Raw genomic sequence first — 9,900 nt, 5'->3', positions numbered from 1 at the left:
GACTCCCGGCTCGCTTGTTTCATGAATTATTTCAGGTCAAATCCTATCAAAGTAAATGTCTCCACTGTGGAGAATTCTCTCTGAATAGGGCATCTAGCCCTTAAGTAAGGGCCACCTTCTTGCAAACAGGATTTGATAGCAGGTGTAGAAAGAGCTCAGGTGGTCTCTGCTTCTAGCAATAAGGCAAATGACCTAAAAACCTTCCTTCCATAAAATACCTATAAAAGATTTATACAATATAACAAACATATTTTTAAATGCATAGCCGAGCTCATAAAAATGTAAGGAACATCCCCATGGGTCCCAAACAAAAAGAGAATAAAAATCAGACTGATAGGTGTGAATTGAAACTAGGGCTGCCCTGATTATGTGTGTGTGTGTGTGTGTGTGTGTGTGTGTGAGAGAGAGAGAGAGAGAGAGAGAGAGAGAGGGAGGGAGAGAGAGAGATATCTTTGTATTCAGATGATTTGGGGGAAATTAGATCTTTTCATGCCAAATATTCTGTCCCTGGAAATAAAGGTAGGACCTTCAAAGGAAAACTCAATCCTTCCAGCAAAGGGAGATGTGAGAGGAGATTGTCTTAGCCTGAACTCTGGTTGGGAAAAAGAAGTCTCTGGGAAAATTCTTATCACCATATATGTTTATAATTTAAATTTATACTACCTGCTAGGACCTCAACTTCCTGGAAAAATAATTAATATAAAATGAGCCAGTTTTGGCTTTAGCCCTAGAGGGAGGGCCTGAAACAAGGAAATGAAAACCTCTTGGGAAGGATAAACCTTCAATATAAACAAAACAGGAGCCTCACAGATACCTGGGTGAATGAGCTTATAATCCAAAATTACAAAATACAAAGCTCTGGTAAGTCAGGATGACAGATTTAGGAAAACCATATAAAACAAGACACCAACGTGACTGAATTTCAGATAAGCAACAAATAATTTTTAATATAAGCATATTCCAAATATTGCATGTAACTTAGACTAAAAAATTATTCAATGTTTATCTAAAATTTAAAGTTAAGTGGGTGTCCTGTATTTTACTGGGCAACCCCCATAAATATAAAAGTCAGGAGACACACACCAGCAGAATTAGACCACCCAGAAGTTCAGATACTAGAGTAATCAGATGTACACTATTAAATAATTGAATACATCTTGAAAACATAAGAACAGAAGAAAATATTTAAAAATAACTGGAAGGTTTGAAGAAAAACCAAATATGACTTTACAAGACAGTTTGACAGTTTTCTTGCAAAATTAAGCATACCCTTACTACACAATGCAGAAATTGTACTCCTTGGTATTTATCCAAGGGAGATGAAAACTTACGTCCACACAAAAGCCTGCACACAAATGTTTATGGCAGCTTTATTTATAATTGCCCAAACTGGAACCCATCAAGGTGTTCTTTCGTAGGTGAATGAATCAGCTATAATACACTCAGACAATGAAATATTATTCAGCAATAAAAAGAAATGAGCTATTAAGCCATGAAAAGACATGGAATAACCTATCTTAAATGCGTAATGCTAAGTGAAAGAAGCCAATCTTAAAGGCTACATATATACGATTCCAACTATAGAACATTCTGGAAAAGGCAAAACTATAGACACAATAAAATGATCAGTGGTTGCCAGGAGTAAGGGTCGAGGGAGGGATGAATAGGTGGAACACAGATGATTTTCAAGGCAGTGAAACTTTCCTGTATGACACTGTACTGCTAATACATTTCTTTATACATTTTCCAAAATCCATAGAACATACAACGAACGCCAAGAATGAACCTTAAGGTAAGTATGGACTTTGGTGATGATGACCTGTTAGAGATTGTGAGAAATGAACCACTCTGGTGGGAATGTTGATAATGGGGAGACTATGCTTGTGTTGGGGAAAGGAGAATATGGGAAATCTCTGTACCTTCTGCTCAATTTTGCCATGAACCTAAAAATTTCCATCTTCCTCATTAGACTAAGCTCCACGAAGGCAGGTCCTTACATACCTTGCTCGCCGTTGGATCCACAGAGCCCACCTAGCACGTGACCTGGGACTTCTTAGGAGGCACCTAAAAAGTGTTGAATTTCAGGTAGAGAAAAGAAACTGCAAGTTAGGGATGAGACTCAGCTGCAGGGTTACTGTAATAAAAACACGGCACTTTTCTAGAGCTGGAAGGGATTCTAGAGAACATCTAGTCTTCCCATTGCTTTTCCAGATGAGGAAAACGAGCAGCTCATCAACTGGTCTGAAAATCCAGGGCTATTTATTAAACAGTGGAAATCAGGCTCAAACCCAGTTTTGCCAGTTCCCAAGTGACACTGCTCACATTCTGTCGCGTTGCCTTCAGGACCAAGGTCACGGCTGTGTTAAGTGAAAAAACCCAGGCACAGAAGGACAAATAATGCATGAGTCCAGTTATGTGACATGTGTAGAATAGGCAAGTTCATACAGACAGAAAGTAAATTAGAAGTTACCTGGGCCTCGGGGGAGGGAGGAATTGTCATCATTGCTTCATGATGACAATTTTTCTTTGGGGCAATGAGAAAGTTTTGGAAATAATGGCGTGGTTGCACAAGGTTCATAGTATAATATCTCTGAATTGTACACAAAATTGTCTCAAATGGCAAAATTTATGGCATGTATATTTGAATCACAATTTAAAAAAAGAGAATAAGATCATGTCTGCGGTCAATCCCACTCACCTTGCTTCTCCAAGCCATTTGAGAGTGAAGACAAAGACTTTAAAGAGCATGAGGAAAAAAACCCAAAACACCGAGGGGAAGGTATAAACAAGCGGAGACAAACGCAGGATGCAGGACCGTCACATTGAAAGTGACACTTCTCTATTATTAACCCGCAGTTTCTCAGCAAAGTAAAATCTGTGAGCTGATACTGGCAAAAGGCCAGTTCTATACATAAGCTATTTAATTTTTCTGGACAGGGTGTAAAACAACTGCTAAAACTATAAAAGATACCATATGGCGCCAAAGAAAGGGGGAACAAGGAGTTTTTTTCTGTTGTTGTTGTTACTTGATGAATAGTTAGTTCTCTATCTTCCAAAAAAAAAATAAAATAAAATAAAGGTGCCATTAAGAGGAAAATGTCAAAAGTGTCAAGGAGACATATCTAAAATGGAAAGCAAGTTGAAAAGATAAATAAAACGAGCATTCCTTTAACTATATTTGGTGGAGTCCTGCGGAGAAAAAAATTCCAGCGAGGCAGCACTGAGACATAGTTTATTAATGTAGTTTCTCCCACAGCAGGACACAGAGAGAGAAATGGGTAAAACAATCGCATGAAAAAATCATGACTCTTACATCTGATCTTCAGGACGGCACAGATAAGGAACTACCCTCTTGAGTTGTCCTTGGGCCATGTTGAAAGAGAGCTGGAAAGACATTTTTTCCCCTCCAAAGCCCCACAATAGCACTATTTGCTCCCTTATGGTCAGGACAGACTGAAAGCTATGTCTCATGTTTAAGGCGATTTTAAAGGGGTTCATAAGAAGACACCCTGTAAGATTTTGAGCAGTTGTCCCAATTACATTTTGAAAAACCACTTCGGTCTTTTGTTTTCGAAGAGTATCCAAAATTGAAATCTGTATCCATTTGGGGGAAACACTGTAGTAGGTGGTAAACTGGTTATGAGTGGAATTCTCTAGAATCTTAGATCTGGAAAGGAGCTCACCAATCACCTAACCTAGTGTTTTGCACAGTGCACACTGTGCCACACTGATGAATTGAGACCAGCTTAGAGTCACAACTGGCATTGGGAAGTAGAGGAAGAGGGGGAATAGAATGAAGTGGAATTGAATTGAATATTAAAAGTGCATTGCATATATGCTTTGTGAAACTTTGGTTTCAGTTGTATGAGTGTGTGTGTGTGTGTGTGTGTGCACGCGCACGTGTGTATGCATGCTAGGTCACAATGTAAAGTCTGTGACTTACTGTGAGTTCTGGTAAAAACAAAACAAAACTGGAAAGTTACCAATCAAATCAAACACCTCCTGTTCCAGGTTGGGCACCTGGAGCCAGAGAGGGGAAATGACTTGCCTAAGTCACACATGAGCCAGAAGTAGCCCAGGTCTCTTGACTCCCAATATCCCCTAATGATCAAAGTAGGCTTCCAGTTGGATGTCAGCTCTGCCCTGTGGTTTCCATACCGCCTTGGCAGCTTACATTCTATTCCCTTCTGGAACAATTCCTGTGTTGCTGGATCAACTGGACTCCCCTGTCTCCTTCTCTAGTACTCCTGAAGACCTTATATCATATGGGGTCAGCAGTTCTGTGGGATGGGGCAGATGTGTGGGGAGACAGTGAGTGCCCAGGCATGGATCATCCATGACTATTGGGTAGCTCAGAAGATGCAAAATTCCACAGCTCATTGCTCTCTGGAGCTGATGAGATGCACGAGAAATAGAATCACAGCCTCCCTGTGAAAAAGAGGGGGTGCATGTGACGACTCATAGCGAAGGCATTCTCAGGAAGGAGACAACCAGCTGACAACTGTGGGCTTTGGGTAATTCCTTCCAGACTCAGGCACTCTGGCTGGTCTTCCTGGGCCAAATCGAAGCATGTACAAAGTCTTCTGTGACTGCAAAGACATGGCAAGATTATGAAAGAGAATCCTGCCTGGGGCTCTAAGAGCCTCTGGTTTTGACTTAGAGGAGAAAATTATCTACTGTATCCCACTAATAAATGAACACTTATATTGCATTTACGATGTGCCAGGCGCTGTTCTGAGACTATCACAAGTATTTACTCGTTTAATCCACATAATCAACCTCTCGCCCTCACAGAGCTCTGCTAGCTGCAGTCCCAGGCAGAAGGGTGAGAAGTGTCGAGATGTGTTAGAATCATTTGTTTTTCCTCCTGATTCAGGAGAGCAAGTACTCTTAATAGAGTTTAGAACTATGTCATTGACAATGTGAATTAACCAACAGTCAAATCCAGGGAGAAAAGGTCAACTGCCTACTTTCTCTTGGCAGAAGGAATGGAGAGGATTGTTCTTCTTGCAAAGATTCATCGCTTTTTGATGCTTTCCAGAAGTGGTGATGAGTTTGCAAGGAGCTATCTACTTTTAAAATTTTATTTAAATCTCCTCTTATATTTGTAGTATAACTCCCTTGGTGCAGGGAGTCTGCTTAGAGGCTGGAACAACCCACTCAAGCCCATGTAGAGGTCAAACCTGTGCCCTTGGCCTTATGATCCAGGGCTTTGCATAGCACTAGAGGAGGGTCCTCAATAATATGTTGAATTTATTTATTACCACACTTCAAAAACTGAACCTGACTTTGAAAAACTGCTAGATTTGGTTTTGATAATGAGAATTAGTAGAAGTTTACTGAAGTGTAAGGGCAAGGGTTTGTTTTGTTCAAGTTGAATAGGAAATGAGTGTGTGTGTTTTTTTAAAAAAATACTTACAAGGTGCCCGTATGTTTTATATGTTAACATTTAACTCCCACAATACTCTGATCGAATCTCCATTTCATAGATGAGGGAACTAAGTTAAATGACTTGCTGAAATAGGTGAGGGACAGAATTCAGAACACAGTATCTGCAGAACCCATTACTCTTTCCACATCATGCTGCAGCCTGGAAGGCTTTTGTTCTTCACCTGAAGAATGATTTGGCCTCAGTGGCATTCACTGACCATGGCAAAACTTTAATTGATCTTTCCGTGCCACAGCCTACTGGCTATCCACGACGAACAAGCAACAGTTTAAACCTGTTCTCTATAATTAAGCCTTGGTTCCCTTAACAACTCTACCATGTAATTAAACTTATTTCTCCAACAGGCAGATATGGTTCACTGAAGAATCTAAGAAGTCTTTTTAATTATGCTCAGTTTCTTGCTCTGGGTTAACCATGGTCAAGTCTGGGCTTGGAACTGAAGTTTAGGAGGAATGCAGAGAATGCTGTTGGCCCAGAACTCTCTAGTGCAGATATGATATGGGAGTCAGGGTGTATTTCCTGCACAATCTGTGAAACTCCTAACTTACCTCTGTTCATCATTTTCCTTGATGAACATGTCATGTAAAAATGCAGGTTACTGAATAGTTATCTTTTTTCTTGGAGCAGCCTCCATTGGCTTAGGCAGCAAATCTCATAGTTATTAACTGATTATCAGAACTGGAAATGTTTCTTTTTCAAAGGTAATTATCAGAGGTCTCACACTAGCAATGTCTTGAAAAGGGGTATATTTGTCATTATCAGTCCATTGTGGCTGTATTAGGAAAAAATTTCGCTATCATTACAAAGTTTATGGAGTCTAAACATAAGGATGGCATTAAATAGTAGTTAAATTACATGCTGCGTTGTAATGCAGAATGAGACGGGAACCCACAGAGATTTAATATCTCCAGGAGTCTATAAAACTCTAGGTTTATAAATGCTAGTCAAATAAAAAAATTTAAAGTAAACAAAAGTTGCTTTGAGTTAAAGGTCATTAAATAAAAAGAAGATAGTAGGCGAGATCACTTGGACCCAGATAGCAAATAAAATGGCAAGATAAAACAGCAATGGGTTGTAAAACAAAAACCACCTTTGCCCTCCTCCATGGGTCAGAAGAAGTTTAAGACAATCCAAATTTCTTTTTAAAATTTGAAATCCCCAAGAAGTAGAGTCCAAATGTCAAATACAAAGTACTGCACACTTTCAGTCTCACAATGGCTGCTCTGAGGGGACCCTGCAATTATTACCTGGAAAAATAAACACAGTACAATCTCTTAACAGAGCTGGGTGATGAGTCCAGATGTTGGAAGATTATGATCTTCTGGATGCAATGGAATTTATGCCAGGGGATTAAAGAGAAGAGTTAATTTATGACTTTCTCTACCTGTTTGCAATGTGTTCAGCTTATTACTTGCACACATTGGGATGCATGGTAATTACAATGCTGAAAATAACGTGCAACACGTGACCACTGTAGTTAAGTTTAAAAAGGGGGCATTTGTCATTTTAGTCTGCACATCTGGTTCTATCATAGTTGCCACATGATTAATATAGGAATATATTACAGTGAAATCCCTTTATATCAAAGTTTTATTTGCCAGGAAATAGAATACTTTCCTTCCCCCTCTCTCTCCACCTTCCCCCACAGTCTATGCTAAACTCTGACATTTCCAGCACTAGGGCTCATTTGAGTTAGCAGAACAGGGAATCTGTTCTTGTCTTTGTTCAGTTCTACAAATTCCATAGTCACAACTGGGGTCTATATGGGTCCTTTGTTTTAAAAGCACATCCACAAGGGAGAAACCCTAAAAGTCATTCTCAAACCAGGCAGGACATCAGATACTTCAAACAGTTAAAACCACAGGAATTAAATTCTAAATTTTAGACTCCCTTTTATTGAAATATAAGTTTGTTTAGTATATTTACACCAAACTTTATGCACATATATACATAGTAGGCAAATTTTGTCAAATAAAAAAGTTTTTTCTTAATACAAAATTAAAATAAAAACAAAGTAAAGTGCATGAAACTGATTTTTTCTTCTTCTGGTGAACATCATCATTGTCAAAATTTTGGTCGATTGGGGGAAGGGGGAGAAATCCATTATGTGATTCAGTGCACACAGCCCATCGGCATCTGTAGCCTTCAGGCCAAAATGACAAGCGGTAAAGAGCAAGTCAGATACATCGTCAGGGTCTGCAGGACTCCCCAGGTTCTGGAGGTCCTGATCTCTTTGTCCTATCCGGATCCGTTCCCCAGCTCTTAACAGTGATCTCACCATCACCAGCTGGAACAAAGGGAGAACACAGGAAGGGGGCTCCACCAGCCAATGTCACAGCCCTTTCCAGCCGCCAGCACAGCGTTTGGTAGGAAGCTGCAGAATTAGCTCCAAGGCTCTGATAGAAGTTTTCCTTTTTGGGAAAGGGGAGGAGGTCAGTAGGAAGCATCTCCCACAGAGACAGCCACCGGGAGGCCAAACTCCGGCAGCCAGTTCCTTCCCATCCAAACTCCCTGCTGGCACAGGGAAGAATCCTTTTATAGGCCGGGTGGAGGGGATGGTACACTTCTCACCTCGGTGAGTTCTCCCAGAACTTTGAAAGGAAACAGCACGAAATTGGAGAAAGGGGCAGGCAGGTGAAACTGAAGTTCTTAGCCCAGTTCCTGCTCAAACCACTGGCAGGGCGTTGGCCGGCTGGTCCCAGGAGGTGGCAGAGGCGACAGCCCTTCCCCCACCCCCCATCCCTCAGCCAGGGGTCTCCCTGTCTCTCTCCCGTCCTCAGGGTGACGCTAAGTCCCAGGTCGGCGGCCGTACTTGGCCTTACAGTGCAAAATGTGCTTGGCAAGGAAGTCAAGGCGGCGCTGTAGCAGCTGAGCGTGGGGGTCGGCGAGCTCGGCCAGCTCGGGGAACCGAGGCTCCCGGCGCTGGTAGAGGCGCAGCAGCCGGGCGGCTGCGTCCTGGCCGCGGTGCAGCTCCAGGACGCGCCGCGCTGTCCGCTCTCGGAACACGCACACCGACTGCAGCAACGGCTCATTGTATTTGTCCCACATGCCCGCCACCCGGTAGCCGTGCACCAAGCCCGCCTCGTTGTCCAGAAAGACGAGCGCCCCGCCGGGGCCGCGGTGCAGGTTGCTCGTGGCGCGCTGCATGACGCGCGGATCCCACTGCAGGCTGAAGAGGTTGCTGACAAGCCGGTCGAAGTTGGCCGTCAGGTAGTCAAAGAGGATCAAGTCGGTCCATTGCACCAGGTCCACAAGCTCCGCCTGGCTGCGGTTGGCTAGCTCGCCCCCGGCAGCGCGCAGGGGCCGCAGATGGCCGTCCTCGGAGCGCCAGGGCGCGGGTACCACCACGTCCGTGAGGTTGGGCAGCCAGCTCGTCAGGCTAACCACGCTGCCCTCCGTCCAGTGCGCCGCGCGAAGCTCCTCCTGCACCTGCGCCCACTGTGCACCCCGAGCCTCCACCCGGGCTAGTGCCAGCGGCGGCACGTGGCGCTGGAGGCCCAGCAGACACGCCAGGTAGTAGGACAGGGCCTCGCCCTGTATCTGCTCGGGGTTGATGCCATAGCGCACGCAGGCACGGGTGCCGTCGGCGAAGCGCGCCAACCGGTTGGAACTGCGTCCGCAGCCCCCGCGCTCCAGCGCCACTACCCGGGCACTGCGCGCCGCCTCCAGCCACGCCGCCGCCTGGGCCTCCGAGAAGCCCCGGGGCACCTGCTCTTCCAGGCCGCGGCTCCAGAAGACGCCCCCGTGCACCACAGCGAGCTCCTCCGGCCAGGGCCGCCCATCTGGCACGTGCCGAGGGCGCTCACCAGGGGGCTGCCGGGGCGGACCATCTGCGCCGGCCGCCAAGGTGAGCAGCGCCCTGAAAGTTTTCAGGGAGGCGCCGCGGGGATCCCGCGCCCGGAACGGGGGCTGGGGGAAGTGAGGCGCGGACTCTGGGCCACCGCTCCCGGCCGGGCGCCGCGGGGTTAGGTCTTCGGGTGGCCGGGAGGCGGGCAGCTCCGTCCGCGGTGGCAGGAGCCTGCCCCACAGCGCCAGCAGCGAGCCCAGCACCAGCAGCCAGAGCCCGGCGGCGGCGGCGGCGGTGGCGCCCCGCATCCTCCTGCCCATGCTTCTCCCGCCGCGCCGGTGCTGCCGCCGCTTCAAGCCGAGCCCGGGCGCCCGGGTCCCGGCGGCGAGGCGGGCCCGGCAGCTTGCGGGCTCCGGGGCTCCGGGCGCCTCGGCCCCATCGCGGCCGCGAGGCGGTGCGGAGCTCTCCTCGGCGCTGGGAACTCGCTTCGCCGCTGCTTCCCAGCTGCTTTTGTATTTCGCTGTGAGACCCTCCGGCGGGCGCGATTCACAGGCGTCCGGACCACGTGGGAGCGAGGGGGGATCCCCCTCCCCCTCCTCCGCCACAGCTCCCGCCCCCCACTCCTCCTCCCCCTTCTCCTCCTCTTCCGCTTAAAGCGGCGATG

General features: G+C 46.0%; 1 protein-coding gene across 1 annotated transcript; it reads right to left on the bottom strand.

Moving 5' to 3' along the window:
* Positions 1-7,321: 7,321 nt before the first annotated feature.
* On the bottom strand, positions 7,322-9,556 carry FJX1 (four-jointed box kinase 1). Its single transcript, XM_016206128.2, has one exon. The coding sequence runs from the start codon at positions 9,554-9,556 to the stop codon at positions 8,237-8,239; it is 1,320 nt and encodes a 439-aa protein (XP_016061614.2). The 3' UTR covers positions 7,322-8,236.
* Between the last annotated feature and the right edge of the window lie 344 nt (positions 9,557-9,900).

This window comes from Miniopterus natalensis, chromosome 11, assembly GCF_054644295.1.
Source record: "Miniopterus natalensis isolate mMinNat1 chromosome 11, mMinNat1.hap1, whole genome shotgun sequence".
NCBI lineage: Eukaryota > Metazoa > Chordata > Mammalia > Chiroptera > Miniopteridae > Miniopterus > Miniopterus natalensis.
The sequence above is the reverse complement of the archived record's forward strand: the minus strand, read 5'-3'. Positions and strand labels throughout refer to the sequence as shown.

Bases quoted from the DNA above. Each gene is read 5' to 3' on its own strand.
- FJX1 (XM_016206128.2), bottom strand. From the start codon at position 9,556: ATGGGCAGGAGGATGCGGGGCGCCACCGCCGCCGCCGCCGCCGGGCTC.